Here is a 21,705-nt window from a genome sequence, read left to right as displayed (position 1 = left end):
AAGGTATTTTATCTTAGGCATAAACCTAACCAGGTATGCTAGGATAAAGGCCCGGCATAATTAAATTTCATCTCATAGTACACATAATGTGGGCTGTCCATTACGTTGCATATTTGTGGATTCACATAAAATGTGTAATGCATATTAGGTATGCAACCTGCATGATCAACGACATAGCATACTTTTCAGACATACCTAAATAGTGCCAAATATAAATAACAATTTCCCTAAAATGGACTCATATAAATGGCACTCGCTGTCTTTCATATACATATGTATGTAGTGTCCACATCAGAATTCCCCTGAAACAATAAAACCCATGTTGAATTTTGCGAGAAAATTAGCAAATTTGTTTGCTTCTACTACTAGGTATTATCACATTTAATAGACTGTAGGCTCAGGAGGCACCAAGTAAATGCCTATATAGTCCCATATTATCAGAATTCCCCTGAAACAATAAAACCCATGTTGAATTTTGCGAGAAAATTAGCAAATTTGTTTGCTTCTACTACTAGGTATTATCATATTTAATAGACTGTAGGCTCAGGAGGCACCAAGTAAATGCCTATATAGTCCCATATCTATCTAGATAGGTGGGTAGAATGTAGGTATGTATTACTGAAACAAATATTTACCCACCCACCCAGTATATTGTTCGTATATTCTGTACAAATGGCACTCAGAATTCCCCTGAAACAATAAAACCCATGTTGAATTTTGCGAGAAAATTAGCAAATTTGTTTGCTTCTACTACTAGGCTGTAGGCTCAGGAGGCACCAAGTAAATGCCTATATAGTCCCATACCTATCTAGATAGGTCGGTAGAAAGTAGGTATATATTACTGAAACAAATATTTACCCACCCACCCAGTATATTGTTCGTATATTCTGTATCCAAACTTTCCGTCCTAATATATCGCATAGATACAAAGTTTATAATCTACTTAGAATAAAATAAGTCATTAAAAAACAATTATGTCCCACTCGCTTCCTTTTTCTTCTCCCCTAAAAAACTTCTAATGTATTTTTAAAGGCTGTTCACCCCCCTAGTGTTAGGCCAAGTATAAATTCTTCCACAAACGAGGAGAAATCTACTTAAATTCTTTTTATTTTTTCTCGTTTTTGGTAACAGTTGCCATACTGTTCGCTAACATTTGTCTGATTTCAGTCCCTATTTTGTTTTTCGCCCACTCGCTTCCTTTTTCTTCTCCCCTAAAAAACTTCTAATGTATTTTTAAAGGCTGTTCACCCCCCTAGTGTTAGGCCAAGTATAAGTTCTTCCACAAACGAGGAGAAATCTACCTACTTAAATTCTTTTTATTTTTTTCTCGTTTTTGGTAACAGTTGCCATACTGTTCTCTAACATTTTTCCGATTTCAGTCCCTATTTTGTATTTCACCCCCTCAATTCGCAAAATAATAGGTTGCGGTTTACGTTTTCGTAGCTTGATAGGAAAATAATCACCTGCATTATTTTCTGTTAATACTATCTTAATTAAGGGGATACCTACTTACCTATCAATCAGATCATTTCACATTTTAGACAGTCAAAGCAGTCTACAGTAGGTATTTCAATAGGAGGTACAATGGTACATACTTGAAAATAATCATTATAAATAAAAATGTTCAACAAAAAATCATTTTAAGACAGAGAGAAAAAAAAAAAAAAACACACTTTCGGTGGTTAATGTTTCACTGAATTTTTCATTCTTTGTTGTAGAAAATAAGCGGTAAAATGTCCAAAAAATAAGTCGCAGCTCACAGTTTTTGAGGTATGTTCCGAAAGTCACCGTTTCACATCTTAGACAGTCAAAGCAGTCTACAGTAGGTATTCCAATAGGAGGTACAATGGTACATACTTGAAAATAAACATTATAAATAAAAATGTTCAACAAAAAATCATTTTAAGACAGAGAGAAAAAAAAACACACTCTCGGTGGTTAATGTTTCACTGAATTTTTCATTCTTTGTTGCAGAAAATAAGCGGTAAAATGTCCAAAAAACAAGTCGCAGCTCACAGTTTTTGAGGTATGTTCCGAAAGTCACCACAACATTTCAACACAGACCTGCAAAGGCCACTTCAAAGTCGGAAAGCTTGACTTTAAAATTCGACACTCTTCAATCCTCTTTTCTCTCTTGATTCTTGTATTGCTTCAGATTTTCTTACAAGCTCTCTGCTTCAATTACAAGTACCGTGTTCTGTTTACTTTATTTTCAGTCAACGTAACACCAAATAAATATCACAATGAGTTTTCATAGTGAATAGATTCCTAGTGACCCAAAAAGGATCTCAGGAAAAGCTTTGACCACACAAGGCTATTAATATTGTGGTCAGCATTAACCACTCGATTTTTTTACGGAATTTGTCCAGACTTTAGATAGCAGCAGATTTTAAGACCCTCGTTTGTGGGATTTGTTTCTTTCCTCTAGTGATGTAAAATGTAGATTGGGTGCAATATTCAACATGTAAACTTTGGCGTACAAAAGATTGAATAAATACATTTAAAAGTAGGTACCAACACAGAAATTTCATATCTCATCGGAATTTAGAAATTAAAGGAAAAATAATGAAGGGAAAAATATTCCGTGTTTAATAAATGAGGATCAATATAAATTAAAAATTACCTACCCATAATACCTACTTGATTTTATTATTTTACTGGAGCAAGAAAAAACAGTGGATGTGCCAGGTTTTCCAATAAAGAAATAATATTGGTGGATGTACCCGATTTCGCACTCAAGAAATTGGTGGATGTGCCAGAATCTCTCATTGAAAAATAGAATGATAGGTAGGTACCTACACAAATTTTCTTACAAAATAATAATATAAAAAGTAAAAATAATAAAACAAGAAATAAAGTAAGTAAAGGTGAAATATCTATCTTTGAAATGCCTATAGATAGAGTTAGACATGCCTACAACACATAGGTATACCTCGCCACAACCTCCTTTCAAAGGGACTATAACATTCAATTAAAACGTCTTTAATTATTGAGAAAGACTTGAGTAGGAGAAAATTAATTATGTTTACTTATTTGCTCACCCCCTTCCTTCTCAAGGAAAGAAAGGAGGTAGAAAAGGGTAGCATTTCTTTGACGTGGTTGAATTTCTATCAATTAAAAAAAGATTCCGTCGGTCTGACTTGAGGTCGCGTGGAATAATTGAGCGTATACCTATACTTCATCCATTTGAGCAGGTGATATTGAATGGATTCAGAGAAATTGGATCGGCTAATAAAAGGAGGTTAGGAGGTAGAGGGACGGGATAGAAAAAGTTGGTAATTTTGGGTTCAAGAGACAAATTGAATTCAAAAAGGTTTTTTAACTGTCCGACAAATCAATACAAATACAAACCACATGATTTTAACCGGTTATTTTTTTTAGGCCATCGCATCGCTTCGGTTGAGGTTCATAAAAGGAGGTTAGGAGGTAGAGGGACGGGATAGAAAAAGTTGGTAATTTTGGGTTCAAGAGACAAATTGAATTCAAAAAGGTTTTTTTGAACTGTCCGACAAATCAATACAAACCACATGATTTTAACCGGTTAATTTTTTTAGGCCATCGCATCGCATCGCTTCGGTTGAGGTTCGAAAAATCTTGCGGGCTGAAATTTTCTTTTCCCCCTAAATACCTACATATACGAGTAGGCATATTTTAAAAACAAAACTGACGTTTCCATCAGGAAAAGGTTCTTTCTACTAAGCATGTTTGCATAAGCGAACCCCGATCCAAAGTTGTGACTTTCGATAGAAATAATAGCTCACCCCTAAAGGGGATTTAGCTAAAAGAAAGAAGAGTAGCTGAAATTATGAGGTGATTGGTCAAAGAAAAACTTGGAAGTGATACAACTTAGAACTAGAACGTAGCATCATATTTACATAGGTACTTCATAAGCATAAGCGAAATGTTCTTTTTGATCAATTATTTAAACACGCTGTTAATTAGAAGACGAATTTCAGGCCAAGTTTTCCTCTGTTTCGGCCCTTTGGCCAAGAGTGTGTCTTGAGGTGGTTGTTTTATTTCATTGGATTCCCATGTCGGTTATAGTCTCATTAAGCTGTTAATTAGAAGACGAATTTCAGGCCAAGTTTTCCTCTGTTTCGGGCCTTTGGCCAAGAGTGTGTCTTGAGGTGGTTGTTTTATTCCATTGGATTCCCATGTCGGTTATAGTCTCATTATTATCCTTGTGTACATGATTTTAGATTTTTAGCTATGGAATAATTTGTAAATTGTTTGTAAAAAAAATTGTAAATTGTTTGTAAATGGAATACTTAGTACCCCCATGTATACCTCAAAAGATAGACCAAATTTCCTTTGCATGTTTTATATGTGAACCAAATTTAATCAAAATCGGATTCAAGTAGAATTATCGTGGAACAAAGAAACGAACAAAGTACATACCTCAATCTAAGAAAGCGCTAAAAATCATCAAAAATACCTAGGTAAGTAGGTACATATGTAAATTAAAAAAAAAAAAACCTCTGTAAAAGATAGCTTCAAAAGATATACCTATAGGCACATCACATAAAAAAGTGTGACTACAGCTCATCAGGCTGTTAATTAGAAGACGAATTTCAGGCCAAGTTTTCCTCTGTTTCGGGCCTTTGGCCAAGAGTGTGTCTTGAGGTGGTTGTTTTATTTCATTGGATTCCCATGTCGGTTATAGTCTCATTATTATCCTTGTGTACATGATTTTAGATTTTTAGCTATGGAATAGTACCCTAATGTACAGCTCAAAAGATAGACCAAATTTCCTTTGCATGTTGGATATGTGAACCAAATTTCATCAAAATCGGATTCAAGGAGAATTATCGTTGAACAAAAAAACGAACAGACAAAGCACATACCTCAATCTAAGAAAGTGCTACGTTTGTTCCGTAAAAATCATCAAAGATACCTAGGTAAGTAGGTACATAGATATGTAAATTAAAAAAAAAAAAAACCTCTGTAAAAGATAGCTTCAAAAGATGTAGATACCTATAGGCACATCACATAAAATACCTAGTGTGACTACAGCTCATCAACATATCAAAAGAATCTCACATCAAATTGAAACTAATGAACTAAAAGAAGAAAGTCAAAAACATAGAAGGGTATATGATGAAAAAGAAATACAAGAAACTCGGAGAAAGAGTTGAAAGAAAATTTACCAATCATAATAAGTACAGAGTTCTATAGGAAAATATATGCCAAGTCTCTATATTATACAGGGTGTTCCTCCAACAGGGAAACTACACGATATAATGTAGGTATTCAAAAAAAGGCTTGTGATTTTGAAGGAACTTCTCTTTCATTTCTGACTAAGGTAACTCACGTGCAAGTACAGAGTTCTATAGGAAAATATATGCCAAGTCTCTATATTATACAGGGTGTTCCTCCAACAGGGAAACTACGCGATATAATGTAGGTATTCCAAAAAGGCTTGTGATTTTGAAGGAACTTCTCTCTCATTTCTGACTAAGGTAACTCACGTGCGAAAAATTCTGGATGAATTGACTTGGGAACTTTTTCAATATCAACAATATTTTCATTGAAAATAGAGCCAACTAGAAAACCTAATACAGTAGGTATAGTACAGAGTTCTATAGGAAAATATATGCCAAGTCTCTATATTATACAGGGTGTTCCTCCAACAGGGAAACTACGCGATATAATGTAGATATTCAAAAAAAGGCTTGTGATTTTGAAGGAACTTCTCTCTCATTTCTGACTAAGGTAACTCACGGATGAATTGACTTGGGAACTTTTTCAATATCAACAATATTTTCATTGAAAATAGAGCCAACTAGAAAACCTAATACAGTAGGTATCTTGAACTTGAAGATAACACCATGAGCTTTCAGTTGGTCCCAAAAAAGTTTAGAAAATATTCAAAAAAGCCTGTTAGAGTAAAGGGTGGAAATCCAAACTGTCCCATTTTTTTTTCAACAAAAGCTCGAAAAGATCACATTTTTAGAATTGTCCCTCTGTTGCAGGCCACCCTGTATTGTGAAGGGAATCGGTAATCATCTTCATCATATGTGATTACTACTCGCGGAAAAGTTTTCGAGGTAAAAAAGTTTCCCTTCCTCTAAACTTTAGTTGGGGAGAGGAGAGGGAAGGCCTTTCGTTCCCAGAGTCCGAAAAGGGAGCTCGCATTTGGACTAAGAGTCGAATTAGAGCCTCGGAAATAGACCCTCATTGTTTTGATTCAAAATAAGTACATACCTAGATACTTACATAGTACCTAGATGTCAGAAATGTGATTACATTTCTAGAAATTACTCGTATTATTGAATCAATTCGATGTAAACCACGTACCTACATACAAAGATACAAATACACGTAGAGAAAAACCATTAAAATTGATTTAGAACTGCTTTGGTACAGAATCCTCTCTGACACATTATTACTTTAGGAAATCAATGTCTATAGGCAAGAACATTTGTAGCACCAGTATTTCAGTAGGTATTAGGAAAGTAACCTACTAGGGTAGGTGGCAAAGTGGCTAGATTGAATTAGATATAAAAAAAAGTTTGTTACCACGTTGTCATTTTTACTTCTTTAATTAATAAATTTTAATTAATTAGGTAATATGCAATTATGAATTAAAAAAAAAAAAAAAAAAAAAAAAGAGGGGACTGCCAAGGTTTTATCGTTCCGAAAACGAAGAGAGAAGGAAGTCAGGATAGGAGAAAGCTGGCCGCTCCGAGAAAGTATCCGTTTAGGATAAAATCTTGCATAAGTAATGAATACAAAGTACCTACAAACCCATACAAAATAAAACGTCTGTATTTTAAAATATGGGGGTGCATATGCAGCAAAAATACCTACATGTACAGGTAATACATATTTGAAAATGTTCAATAACAATAACACAAACATTCCTGGTGTGAACAAGTCCCGTGGGAACGCAGCATTCTGTCCCCATTATTATTTTGAATCAGCACGAGTGTCTACATAGCGATGCTGCTCTAATACCATGCGAGTATGTTACGCTCTAATATCATATGCTGAATGAACTGCACAGTGTGTGCTGATTGAAAAGAAACACTCACACTAGCTTACACAATAATTTCGACAGTGTTCAACAGATCGTTCTTCTAATGTTATGTACAGGGTTCTGTTGATGACATCATAACATCTAAAGAAAGGAACGCAGCATTCTGTCCCCATTATTATTTTGAATCAGCACGAGTGTCTACATAGTGATGCTGCTCTAATACCATGCGAGTATGTTATGCTCTAATATCATATGCTGAATGAACTGCACAGTTTGTGCTGATTGAAAAGAAACATTCACACAAGCTTACACAATAATTTCGACAGTGTTCAACAACTCGTTCTTCTAATGTTATACAGGGTTCCTGTTGATGAAATCATAACATCTAAAGAAGTCAAAGGAATCAGTCCTAAAAAAAACCCTGGCCTTTGTAAGAAGTCTAGGGCTCTTCTGGATAACTAAAGGGAAAGTCACAAAAGATATAAGCAAGTCGCAGTGACATAGACATAGAGCGTTTATTATAGCCGATGGCCCTACTCTTATACCAATACACAATCTACGTAAGGGAATCTTGGTGCAAGATGTTATACCTACAACCTACAGAACTTAATGTGCTGCAGCAAGAATTCTACTGCTGAATATTACATGCAGAATGCAGATCCTCTGGTTAGTATACAGATAGGCACTTGGGTTTTGTTTGAGATAATCCTACAAAACTTGCCTATGTGTATGGAATAAGGATTAGTTTTGTTTGCGAAACAAAGAGCAGAAATATGTTCAAAGCTCATTCAAATAGAAAGAAAACATTAGACTAAGAGAATTAGAATGTTAAAATCTAGGTACCTGTTTTATTTAACCAACTGCATAGGACATTAGGTAGCATAGGTACGTAACTACGTATACATAAATGTACCTTAATACTTAATGCTTGAAAAATTAAAAATAAATAAAATCAAATTCGAATTTCTTTCCCCAAAATTATAATTCTATCTTGACGAAGGCTAGTAAGAAAATAGGGACGAAATAATAACAAATGAGTCATTAGACTAAGAGAATTAGAATGTTAAAATCTAGGTACCTGTTTTATTTAACCAACTGCATAGGACATTAGGTAGCATAGGTACGTATACATAAATGTACCTTAATATCTGCTTAATGCTTGAAAATTTAAAAATAAGAAAATAGGGACAAAATAATAACAAATGAGCAAAAAGAACACAGGGCAACTATCATGTAGGAAAATAATTAATCAAACCTGAACGTTATGGGACTGAAATGTCTCTAGATTTCCGAACATCTGTTTTGGACAGAACTTTCTAGATTTTCCTTCTAGCGTTTACCCTCTTCAGGTTCATACCTAACAGGCTCCTGTCTAAAGGTGAGTCGACCGGCCGTCGATCGACTATGTATGGACACACCTTAAAAATATAATTTATTAAGGGAAAAAAGAAATAGGTATGTCCATATAAAGACAATTTTGCGGTGCCCTAGCTCCAAGAAAAGTGTCAACCTTTTAGTGTTTAATTTTTCGCACTCTATCCAATATCTACCCAACCCGATTTTTCTGCTGGATTTGAAGATGTCAGAACAACCTAATAACGTCGCTCTTGACAAATTGACGAAGGACTCTGAACAAATCCTACAGAACCTAGAACGTGTTTACCTCCCTGAAATAATAGAAGTAGGAAGGGTTGGGAAACAGGAACTAAAGTTCTCTCCAGAAGGTAAATACCTCCTAAATTCTGTGAGACAGTAACAAATGAGAATTACGACTTCAAAAATCTAACGTCCTGGTTCCCCAGTATAAAAATTTAACAAAACACAACCAAAAACATTTCGTAGGTACAACTTATGGGTACCTAATACCTACTCAAAAAGTTAGAGGTACAAAAAGTTAGAGGTACAGGTTCATCTTAAAAAGGTAGTTTTTGAGTTACAAGGCCATCTTAAAAAGCTAGTTTTTGAGTTACAGCGTAAGAGGGCCATCTTCAAAAAGGTAGTTTTTGAGTTACAGGACCATATTATCCCGAACAACCACAAGGGTTTAATGGCAGAGAGAGAGAGAGGGGGGATTTGATCAGGGCGGGAGGAAGGGAGGGGAGGTTAAAGTCTTTTAGCGGAGGTATTATCAGGGAGAGAGGGGAAGGTGATTCAAGAAGAGAGGGGGAGAAAGATGCTCTTGTGCAGATAGGAGTAATCCGCCCTGACATTTCTCGGCGCTAAAAGCTCCGAGAAACTTTCAGCTCGTTTTAAATAGTAAAAAAAAAGAATAAAAAAACAGAGAAGGGGGGATATGCCCAAGACGTTCTGGTATTGCTCAAAACTTTATCGCAAACAACTACACATGGTAAAACAGACCTTTTGGTTAGACTGCAGGGGTAAAGGGACTTTTCAGTCCTGTCTCAGCAGGATAAAAGTTTTAAGGTTCGTTCCCACTTGTCGGGTCGGTCGGAAAAAAAATCGTGTCGCGTGTAGTGGGAACACTCTCATTTGAATTACCTACATTTAAATTGCCTACAGGGTGGAAACACTCTCATTTGAAACACTCTCATTTAAATTGCCTACAGACTTGTCGGGTCGGTCGGAAAAAAAATCGTGTCGCGTGTAGTGGGAACACTCTCATTTGAATTACCTACATTTAAATTGCCTACAGGGCATTCGGAAAAAAATCGGGGGAAACTCACGACAAGTGGGAACTGGCCTTTAGTTAATTGGCATATCTGTATTCCCAACAGACAATAAAAGTTGAGTAGAAAGAGTAGAAGGAAAAGCTACATCTGACAATTGAAAGAGAGGAAACAAATTAGCATGAGATCAGCACTTTTTCTTTTTTTTAAAGGGGAACGCAGCATTCTGTCCCCATTATTATTTTGAATCAGCACGAGTGTCTACATAGTGATGCTGCTCTAATACCATGCGAGTATGTTAAGCTCTAATATCATATGCTGAATGAACTGCACAGTGTGTGCTGATTGAAAAGAAACATTCACACAATCTTACACAATAATTTCGACAGTGTTCAACAGATCGTTCTTCTAATGTTATACAGGGTTCCTGTTGATGAAACATCTAAAGAAGTCAAAGGAATCAGTCCTAAAAAAAACCCTGGCCTTCGTAAGAAGTCTAGGGCTCTTCTGGATAACTAAAGGGAAAGTCACAAAAGATATAAGCAAGTCGCAGTGACATAGGGCGTTTATTATAGCCGATGGCCCTACTCTTATACCAATACACAATCTACGTAAGGGAATCTTGGTGCAAGATGTTATACCTACAGAACTTAATGTGCTGCAGTAAGAATTCTACTGCTGAATATTACATGCAGAATGCAGATCCTCTGGTTAGTAGCTATACAGATAGGTACTTGGGTTTTGTTTGAGATAATCCTACAAAACTTGCCTATGTGTATGGAATAAGGATTAGTTTTGTTTGCGAAACAAAGAGCAGAAATATGTTCAAAGCTCATTCAAATAGAAAGAAAACATTAGACTAAGAGAATTAGAATGATAAAATCTAGGTACCTGTTTTATTTAACCAACTGCATAGGACATTAGGTAGCATAGGTACGTATACATAAATGTACCTTAATATCTGCTTAATGCTTGAAAATTTAAAAATAAGAAAATAGGGACAAAATAATAACAAATGAGCAAAAAGAACACAGGGCAACTATCATGTAGGAAAATAATTAATCAAACCTGAACGTTATGGGACTGAAATGTCTCTAGATTTCCGAACATCTGTTTTGGACAGAACTTTCTAGATTTTCCTTCTAGCGTTTACCCTCTTCAGGTTCATACCTAACAGGCTCCTGTCTAAAGGTGTGTCCACACATAGTCGACCGGTCTTCGATCGACTATGTGTGGACACACCTTATTAACGGAAAAAAGAAACAGGTATGTCCATATAAAAACAATTCTGCGGTGCCCTAGCTCCAAGAAAAGTGGCAAGCTTTTAGTGTTTAATTTTTCGCACTCTATCCAATATCTACCCTACCCGATTTTTCTGCTGGATTTGAAGATGTCAGAACAACTTAATAACGTCTTGACAAATTGACGGAGGACTCTGAACAAATCCTACAGAACCTAGAACGTGTTTACCTCCCTGAAATAATAGAGGTAGGAAGGGTTGGGAAACAGGAACAAAAGTCCTCCCCAGAAAGTAAATACCTCCTAAATTCTGTGAGACAGTAACAAATGAGAATTACGACTTCAAAAATCTAACGTCCTGGTTCCCCAGTATAAAAATTTAACAAAACACAACCAAAAACATTTCGTAGGTACAACTTATGGGTACCTACTCAAAACGAAAAACATTTCGTACGTACATAGAGGTACAACTCATGGATACCTACTCAAAAAGTTAGAGGTACAGGTCATTCTTAAAAAGGTAGTTTTTGAGTTACAAGGCCATCTTAAAAAGCTAGTTTTTGAGTTATAGCGTAAGACGGCCATCTTCAAAAAGGTAGTTTTTGAGTTACAGGACCATAATACCATATTATCCCGAACAACCACAAGAGCTGACTGATCCACATTGACTGCAAGATGGAGGTGTAATATAGGTAGAAGTGGAGGTTGTGTAAGGTACAAGTGGAGGGGTCACACTCACAGGAGGTGATACGTAAGTTTTTGCTGTTTCACAGGGTGCCACGTAAGTTTTTGCTGTTTCACAGGGTGCCACGTAAGTTTTGGTATCACAGGAACTGGTCGGAGGGTTGATAACATTCACAGTGACACTGTCTAATCCGGATGAATAAGTCTTGATAGGCTCAGGTGTGTACGTCTTGATAGTAGGGGTGTACGTCGTGGAGGATGTATACGGGTAGGATTTACCATAGTGTGATCCTCCACATGATGAACATCCTGAGCCGCCATGCGAGCAGAATGAGCACCCGACACCTCCACAGAAGTGACAACCTCCACGACACGAGCCACAGCCTACTCCACCACACAAACCACAGCCCGGGCGTCCCCCACAGCGGGAACAACCCAGACCGCCACAAAATCCACAGCCCCCATGTCCCCCGCAGCCTCCTCCACAACCCCCACACCCAGACACCACAGCCTTGCATGGGAATGCGTCAGCAAAATTTCCAAGTAGAGGCAGCAGGATGCCGATCAGATGAACGTGATGTAGATTCATTCTGGCAATATGCTAATGTATCGCGATATATTATCCTGGTTGTTACCGATGCTGCTTCAACTTTGCGAGTTTTCTGCTGACTTGAATGTTTTTTTCACGAGACAAACGACTGTATTTTTGATGAGGCGAATACAATTGAAAAGCGGTGCTGTTTTTCTTACAATTGACTGCACCCGACTTGCTAATGTATCGCGATATATTATCCTGGTTGTTACCGATGCTGCTTCAACTTTGCGAGTTTTCTGCTGACTTGAATGTTTTTTTCACAAGACAAACGACTGTATTTTTGATGAGGCGAATACAAATGAATAGCGGTGCTGTTTTTCTTACAATTGACTGCACCCGATTTCGTGCTGGGAAGAATAAAATTCAAGAGGCTGATAGTTTATCCCCTTGATGTGTTCTAGAAACAACGTAATCTCGTTCAACGAATAGATATGTTTCGACTTTGATTTAACACGTAGGTATTCGTCACCACAAAACTCTAGATACAGCCACAAAAGGATCACGAAAAGCGAAAACCAATTTCTAATATTTCTATCGTTTCTTCAGCGCACAACGCGAAAAACAAACGTTCCTTCAGCAATGACTGACACTGATTGATATTATTCAGCAACGGATTGCCAACTAAAACTGATCAATAGTGAGTGCTGATCATTTTATAAACATTCTGACAACCATGATAGAAGATGGATTATATCGGATAGATGAAGAAGATAAAAGATCGGGAGATAACACAGTCAAATCTCGCATTATGCCAATTGTGATTGTGAGAAGACATTAATGATTATCTATGTCAATCTATCAGATGCCTATTATTACTATAATTACGTATTGTTCTACATAATTATCTATTTATGCATTCATACCTAGAGGTAGGTAAATAGGTACCTACTACATAGGTAGGTAACATATATACAATTATACACAAACATATATCAGTAAAAATGTATTTGTTTCAATTCATCAGTTGGTTAGAAGAATTTAGATAGGTAGATATCATATCATTTTAACCAATATATGTACATAGTTAATGGTTTTATCTATAGCTTTCATTCCACATTCGAATAGCACAATTAGTCCATAAATCATGATGGAAATTTGCCATCAACAAGCTATCAAATTGACTGTGGTATCAGATTTCATAATAGAGCTGTTGTATCCTGTAATATGATGCTATTGATGCTTGATCCGCAATCAGCATGTACGTATTTTATCAATGAAACAATTGAAACAAGATAAAAATCTGAATTCCGCATTGTAGGATCTAGAAACACAAGTAGGTATGTGATGAAAAGAATTGTCCTCGAAAAAGCACGTGTTTGGAAAATTGAGCTGTTAGAATAAGAAGTGTGAGATGGCCTAACAACTGAACGAACGAACTGAGATTTAAGTTTGATTGACTCGAATTCGGGGCTCGAACTGAGGTATTCCTGATAGGTGAGCCATGGATTCCTATGTCTAGGTAAGTTATACCTTCCTACCGATACACATTTCCCCCTGATTCGTTCTCTCATTATTCTCCCCGTTTAAAGGATCTGCACAAAGGCTGTAGGATCTAGAAACACAAGTAGGTATGTGATGAAAAGAATTGTCCTCGAAAAAGCACGTGTTTGGAAAATTGAGCTGTTAGAATAACAAGTGTGAGATGGCCTAACAACTGAACGAACGAACTGAGATTTAAGTTTGATTGACTCGAATTGGGGGCTCGAACCGAGGTATTCCTGATAGGTGAGCCATGGATTCCTATGTCTAGGTAAGTTATAACTTCCTACCGATACGCATTTCCCCCTGATTCGTTCTCTCATTATTCTCCCCGTTTAAAGGATCTGCACAAAGGTAGGCTTCGAAATAATCACCCCCACCCCCTATTTAGTATCTACAAACCCCTTTTTTACCCCTCCATTTAGTCTGTACCCCCTTTTCCTTCGTCTTCCCCTCCCGCTAGAATCTCGTTTCCCTTCTCTCTACTCCCCCCTATTTAGTCTTTACCTCTCTCCTTCCTCTGGATGTACTTCATTAAAATGATTAATTCATTTGGAATTTATTAAAACTACCACCCCTCCTTTGCTCTCCTCCCTTCTCTTCGATTTCTCCTTCCCCTCCTTTTTCTCCATTGTCTTCTCTAATACATTATCACAGGGACGAGAAACAAGCCAGCTCTCTCCATTAATTAAATTTTTGACTCAAAAGAAATTAACTCATTCATACATGAAAGCCAAAGTTGCTCTACCTAGAGGTAGGAGGAAAGGGGTTTGGGTCTCATGGTAACAGACAGCTTCTGTGTGCATGTGGACTATCTTAATAGGGGCACACGTGAGTTGAGTCCTATGGTCAGAAAAGAGCCCCTTTGGTTAGTACAGGCGATTTTTAAAATAGTATTTTTGCCTTTGGATTCTTGTCTCAGCTCTAGCTAGATGCTTTCACAGATAAAATACCCAACAGTCCCACGTTTTTCTCTCCTTATCCGGAGGAAAGGGGTTTGGGTCTCATGGTAACAGACAGCTTCTGTGTGCATGTGGACTATCTTTATAGGGGCACACGTGAGTTGAGTCCTATGGTCAGAAAAGAGCCCCTTTGGTTAGTAGGTACAGGTGATTTTTAAAATGGTATTTTTGCCTTTGGATTCTTGTCTCAGCTCTAGCTAGATGCTTTCACAGGTAAAATACCCAACAGTCCCACGTTTTTCTCTCCTTATCGGGAGGAAAGGGGTTTGGGTCTCATGGTAACAGACAGCTTCTGTGTGCATGTGGACTATCTTTATAGGGGCACACGTGAGTTGAGTCCTGTGGTCAGAAAAGAGCCCCTATGGTTAGTACAGGTGATTTTTAAAATAGTATTTTTGCCTTTGGGTTCTTGTCTCAGCTCTAGCTAGATGCTTTCACAGATAAAATACCCAACTGCCCCACGTTTTTCTCTCCTTATCGTCAGTAGGTAGGTAGTTATAGGAAAGTAGGTAGGAATCAGTCCTAAAAAAAACCCTGGCCTTCGTAAGAAGTCTAGGGCTCTTCTGGATAACTAAAGGGAAAGTCACAAAAGATATAAGCAAGTCGCAGTGACATAGGGCGTTTATTATAGCCGATGGCCCTACTCTTATACCAATACACAATCTACGTAAGGGAATCTTGGTGCAAGATGTTATACCTACAGAACTTAATGTGCTGCAGTAAGAATTCTACTGCTGAATATTATCTACATGCAGAATGCAGATCCTCTGGTTAGTATACAGATAGGTACTTGGGTTTTGTTTGAGATAATCCTACAAAACTTGCCTATGTGTATGGAATAAGGATTAGTTTTGTTTGCGAAACAAAGAGCAGAAATATGTTCAAAGCTCATTCAAATAGAAAGAAAACATTAGACTAAGAGAATTAGAATGATAAAATCTAGGTACCTGTTTTATTTAACCAACTGCATAGGACATTAGGTAACATAGGTACGTATACATAAACGTACCTTAATACTTAATGCTTGAAAAATTAAAAATAAATAAAATCAAATTCGAATTTCTTTCCCCAAAATTAAGGAGCGCGGTAGCGCTCCGCCCCGCCAAGTCAAGAAAGTTTGACCGCTTAAAATTCTATCTTGACGAACGCTAGTAAGAAAATAGGGACGAAATAATAACAAATGAGCCTCTGTAGCCAGGCAACAGCTTCTGAACTAAGTGTTTTGATATCCTCAATATTTCCCTTAAATGACAAAGATGGACAGTCATATAGGACATGGTCAGTAGTCTGTTTAGAGTGCCCACACTCGCAACTTTCGTCGTCAGTCAGCCCCCATTTGAACAGACACAGAACAATTTAGGCAGTATAGACAGGGAATCTTATATTAAATTCTAGGCATAATATTTTACAAGCTCCCCTTTAATTACTCTGATTACTGAAGTTAAGCAACGTTGTTACCTATAGGTACTTATTTGGATGGGTGACCTGGAAAATCGCCTCCTATTGGCTTTTCCCGGTCCTAAAACCCCCGTCACAAAAAAAAAGCAATTAAACGGTGCCGTTAATCCCATAAAAGGTTCGTATCTCTTCCGAATTTAGCATCCTAATAGGCAGTGGCGTAGCGTGTATGGCGGCCATACAACTCAAAAGTTCACTCTAATGCCCATAAATATTAATGGCATGGCATGTACTGTGAAGGGACTTGGTAGACCTGTGCATGAGCCCTACACTTGAATTTAGTGGCGTAGCGTCCATGTAGGGCGTGTATGGCGGCCATACAGTCAAAAATTCCACTCAAATACCCTTAAATATTGACTTTAAATAATTTATTATTATATTCTTATTAGATAGATATTGTGATAGAAATTTGTGTCCGCCCTACACTTGGAGTTAGACCACGCTACGCTACTGCTGATTACTGAAATTAAGCAACGTTGGTACCTATACTCATTTGGATGGGTGACCTGGAAAATCGCCTCCTATTGGCTTTTCCCGGTCCTAAAACCCCCGTCACAAAAAAAAGCAATTAAACGGTGCCGTTAATCCCATAAAAGGTTCGTATCTCTTCCGAATTTAGCATCCTAATAGGTCTTTGGGTTGGGCGTTATACAGTAAGGACATGGGTCAAACCCTGAACAACCCCTCCTTCCCAGCTCCGACTTTAGCCTCCCATTTTTCATGACACAATCATGTCCCGTATTTTTTCTGGAGTAATTTATTCTCCTGACACCCAATTTGTTTTCTACATTATATTACACACCGTTTAAACTTTCGTGGAAAAAAGTTCGGGGATTGTTTACCCTCTCGTATGTTTTATTATTAAAATATATTTACCTACTTACGTATGTTACCTGCCTTATTAGCAACAAGACATGGGGGCTGCTCGTGCGTTTAAATATTTATATATATAGGTATATATTTTTTTACCCATACTGAGAGGTAATTTATGTATTATAGCTATTTTATGATTTCCAAGGACAAAGAGATTTTCATGACACAATCATGTCCCGTATTTTTTCTGTAGTAATTTATTCTCCTGACACCCAATTTGTTTTCTACACATTACACACCGTTTAAACTTTCGTGGAAAAAAAGTTCGGGGATTGTTTACCCTCTCGTATGTTTTATTATTAAAATATATTTACCTACTTACGGATGTTACCTGCCTTATTAGGAACAGGACATGGGGGCTGCTCGTGCGTTTAAATATTTATATATAGGTATATATTTTTTACCCATACTGAGAGGTAATTTATGTATTATAGCTATTTTATGATTTCCAAGGACAAAGTGGTCGATTCTCGAAAACAAAACCGAAAAACTGCATTGGCCCAGAAATTTCAGCAAGAAACATATATACGAGGGTAAACAGCAAGAAATACCCATCTAAGCTAAGGGCCAAGATAATAATTACCGGTCAAATTTTTACTTGACGGGGCGGAGCGCTAATACCGATCTTCTTAATCAGGGTATTTAGCTATGCCACCTAATCTTTTCGCTAAACATATATACGAGGGTAAACAGCAAGAAATACCCATCTAAGCTAAGGGCCAAGATAATAATTACCGGTCAAATTTTGACTTGACGGAGCGGAGCGCTAATACCGATCTTCTTAATCAGAGTGCGCCAATGCACTTTTTGGGTACTTTTACATCGGAATAAGACTCTATCTCAAAAAAATTTTTCATTTGGTTGTGCCCCATTGACTTTTGGTCTCCGTAACTCTTCGTCATGGGAGAAATGGCTTTTTTACAAAGGGATTTTCAAAGGCTTCGCTCCGTTGTTTAAGGAGCATTTCGTGGTTTCCCTGTTTGATTCAGGTACAATGATTTTATTCCTGTGAGTACCTTTCCACTTTTGCTAATACCTACCTAATTACCTATCATTTTTGGAGCTATGTATGGACATAAGAATGAGACTATTCAGTCCCTACCCGAGCAGAAAACATCTAAAAATGTATGCCTCAATTGGAATTCGAACTCCTTGTTTGATCTATTGTTCAGCGTACAAAGTATTTAGTAATATTGAAAATATTAGCACAGAATTGACTTTTGATCTCCGTAACTCTTCGTCATGGGAGAAACGACTTTTTTACAAAAGGATTTTCAAAGGCTTCGCTCCGTTGTTTAAGGAGCATTTTGTGGTTTCCCTGTTTGATTCAGGTACAATGATTTTATTCCTGTGAGTATCTTTCCACTTTTGCTAATACCTACCTAATTACCTATCATTTTTGGAGCTATGTATGGACATAAGAATGAGACTATTCAGTCCCTACCGGAGCAGAAAACATCTAAAAATGTATGCCTCAATTGGAATTCGAACTCCCATACCTCTCTGGCACCACGGCATTCACGGTCAAAAGGCATCGATTTCAAAAATGAAACTAGTAAACTTCCGCCGTCAATAAAAAAGTCAACTTCCCCCGAAAAAGTTCGATGGAAAGCTATAAATTTAAAATGCTGTCTCACTCCTATACTCTTCCTACTCCCTCCCCCATAAAAAATCCTAACATGCTGAAAAAAATTCCCATGTACCTCCTTGGAAAATCAAGAAGGATCGGAAAATCAAGATAATTTTCTCATAGACAAGCAAGGAGGAAACTTTCTTTCCGATCTTATTTCGTTATTAGGTCCGCCTTATTCGTGTTCTTTGTTTAATGGCCCTGGAGAGGGGGAAAGAGATTTGATCAGGGAGGGAGTGGAGGTTAAGTCTTGTAGCGGAGGTATTATCAGGGAGAGAGGGGAAGGTGATTCAAGAAGGGAGGGGGAGAAAGATGCTCTTGTGTAGATAGGAGTAATCCGCCCTGACATTTCTCGGCGCTAAAAGCTCCGAGAAACTTTCAGCTCGTTTTGAATGGTAAAAAAAAAGAATAATAAAACAGAGAAGGGGGATATGCCTAAGACGTTCCGGTATTGCTCAAAACTTTATCGCAAACAACAACACATGGTAAAATAGACCTTTTGGTTGGAAGGGAGGGGGAGAAAGATGCTCTTGTGTAGATAGGAGTAATCCGCCCTGACATTTCTCGGCGCTAAAAGCTCCGAGAAACTTTCAGTTCGTTTTGAATGGTAAAAAAAGAATAAAAAAACAGAGAAGGGGGGACATGCCTAAGACGTTCCGGTATTGCTCAAAACTTTATCGCAAACAACAACACATGGTAAAATAGACCTTTTGATTAGACTGCAGGGGTAAAGGGACTTTTCAGTCCTGTCTCAGCAGGATAAAAGTTTCAAGGTCCGTTCCCACTTGTCGGGTCGGTCGGAAAAAAAGTCGTGTCGCGTGTATAGTGGGAACACTCTCATTTGAATTACCTACATTTAAATTGCCTACAGGGTGGAAACACTCTCATTTGAATTACCTACATTTAAATTGCCTACAAGGCATTCGGAAAAAATCGGGGGAAACTCACGACAAGTGGGAACTGGCCTTTAGTTAATTGGCATACCTGTATTCCCAACAGACAATAAAAGTTGAGTAGAAAGAGTAGAAGGAAAAGCTACATCTGACAATTGAAAGAGAGGGAACAAATTAGCATGAGATCAGCACTTTCTTTTTTTTTTAAGGAAAATCACCAGGCTGACTGATCCACATTGACTGCAAGATGGAGGTGTAATATAGGTAGAAGTGGAGGTTGTGTAAGGTACAAGTGGAGGGGTCACACTCACAGGAGGTGATACGTAAGTTTTTGCTGTTTCACAGGGTGCCACGTAAGTTTTTGCTGTTTCACAGGGTGCCACGTAAGTTTTGGTATCACAGGAACTGCTCGGAGGGTTGATAACATTCACAGTGACACTGTCTAATCCGGATGAATAAGTCTTGATAGGTGCCTCGGTGGCGTAGTGGTCAAGACGCTCGCCTGGTAATCAGGAGGGCGTGGGTTCGATCCCAGCCGAGGTATGGAATTTTTTCCTTCTTTATCTGAGAATTTGACCACATAATAATGGAGCTCTGAGGGTTAGGTGGTAGAGAACGCCTAAGGCGTTAACCTCGCCTAGTGGTTGCCTTCCACTCAAGAGTCTATTATTGTATTATTATTATTATAAAAAGCGCGTATTCCCTACTAAATCAGTCCATGATCCAGTTAAAAACCAGGCAAAGCGGTACTTAACTTTAGGGTACTCAACAGTACTTCCCTACTGTTAAGACCTCAGCCGTAACGCGCGGCACAAAAGTTGCCTTATTAGCCAGAGGGGGAAGGATGACAGAAAAAAACTTTTATTAAAAGTCCCTAATAATGTTGACTTTGCTTTCTACATACTCCCCTCCCTGGTGTTTACTCAAACATGTGAGTTATGTAAGCGTTACTCCTAGGAGTCCCCGGAGTCAGGCTCTGCAACTTGGAGGCTCAGGGTTCGACTCCCGGAGCCCGGACGCAATTGCCGGTCTTAATAAAAGGATACTAATTTATCTCTGAACAATAATGAGTATAGACTCTAGCGTTGTGACCAACCTTAATGCCGTACTGTTTAGCACGGTGGACTTCGAATCTGGAGGTTGCTCGTTTGAGCCTAAGTCAGGTCATAAAATTTAGCGTAGTGCATTGAGCACTTGTGGCAAGCATTTATGCTTATAACACTTAAAATTGCTCTCGAGTTCTGCACATACTCGAAAAGTCAGGACATGAATCACATTCGTCCCACAAGTAAGATTGCGCCTGGCCCGAGTTATTTGAAAATGTTCAATAACAATAACACAAACATTCCTGGTGTGAACAAGTCCCGTGGGAACGCAGCATTCTGTCCCCATTATTATTTTGAATCAGCACGAGTGTCTACATAGTGATGCTGCTCTAATACCATGCGAGTATGTTATGCTCTAATATCATATGCTGAATGAACTGCACAGTTTGTGCTGATTGAAAAGAAACATTCACACAAGCTTACACAATAATTTCGACAGTGTTCAACAACTCGTTCTTCTAATGTTATACAGGGTTCCTGTTGATGAAATCATAACATCTAAAGAAGTCAAAGGAATCAGTCCTAAAAAAAACCCTGGCCTTTGTAAGAAGTCTAGGGCTCTTCTGGATAACTAAAGGGAAAGTCACAAAAGATATAAGCAAGTCGCAGTGACATAGGGCGTTTATTATAGCCGATGGCCCTACTCTTATACCAATACACAATCTACGTAAGGGAATCTTGGTGCAAGATGTTATACCTACAGAACTTAATGTGCTGCAGTAAGAATTCTACTGCTGAATATTACATGCAGAATGCAGATCCTCTGGTTAGTAGCTATACAGATAGGTACTTGGGTTTTGTTTGAGATAATCCTACAAAACTTGCCTATGTGTATGGAATAAGGATTAGTTTTGTTTGCGAAACAAAGAGCAGAAATATGTTCAAAGCTCATTCAAATAGAAAGAAAACATTAGACTAAGAGAATTAGAATGTTAAAATCTAGGTACCTGTTTTATTTAACCAACTGCATAGGACATTAGGTAGCATAGGTACGTAACTACGTATACATAAATGTACCTTAATACTTAATGCTTGAAAAATTAAAAATAAATAAAATCAAATTCGAATTTCTTTCCCCAAAATTAAGGAGCGCGGTAGCGCTCCGCCCCGCCAAGTCAAGAAAGTTTGACCGCTTAAAATTCTATCTTGACGAACGCTAGTAAGAAAATAGGGACGAAAT

At 37.8% G+C, this 21,705-nt stretch overlaps 1 protein-coding gene and 1 long non-coding RNA gene across 3 annotated transcripts; one reads left to right on the top strand and one right to left on the bottom strand.

The window, feature by feature from the left end:
- The first annotated feature begins 7,670 nt into the window (after positions 1–7,670).
- LOC113467223 lies at positions 7,671–19,883 on the top strand. Its single transcript, XR_003391378.1, has 3 exons — positions 7,671–7,864; positions 8,100–9,021; positions 19,641–19,883. It is a non-coding gene; the product is annotated as an uncharacterized LOC113467223 (long non-coding RNA).
- Positions 8,162–12,288, bottom strand: LOC113467222 (keratin-associated protein 5-5-like). 2 transcript variants are annotated; one of them, XM_026823272.1, is made up of 2 exons: positions 11,273–12,288; positions 8,162–8,838 (listed from the first exon to the last, which is right to left on the bottom strand). In XM_026823272.1, the coding sequence occupies exon 1, from the start codon at positions 12,116–12,118 to the stop codon at positions 11,474–11,476; it is 645 nt and encodes a 214-aa protein (XP_026679073.1). In that variant the 5' UTR covers positions 12,119–12,288; the 3' UTR covers positions 8,162–8,838; positions 11,273–11,473. The 2 variants fall into 2 exon arrangements, with proteins under 2 accessions (XP_026679073.1, XP_026679074.1); XM_026823273.1 differs by lacking the exon at positions 8,162–8,838 and adding an exon at positions 10,602–11,272 and having other exon boundaries at positions 11,327–12,288.
- Positions 19,884–21,705: the final 1,822 nt, after the last annotated feature.

This window comes from Diaphorina citri, unplaced genomic scaffold, assembly GCF_000475195.1.
Source record: "Diaphorina citri unplaced genomic scaffold, Diaci psyllid genome assembly version 1.1 scaffold432, whole genome shotgun sequence".
Lineage (NCBI taxonomy): Eukaryota > Metazoa > Arthropoda > Insecta > Hemiptera > Psyllidae > Diaphorina > Diaphorina citri.
Note: the sequence above shows the minus strand (reverse complement) of the source record. Positions and strands in the feature narration are given on the sequence as shown.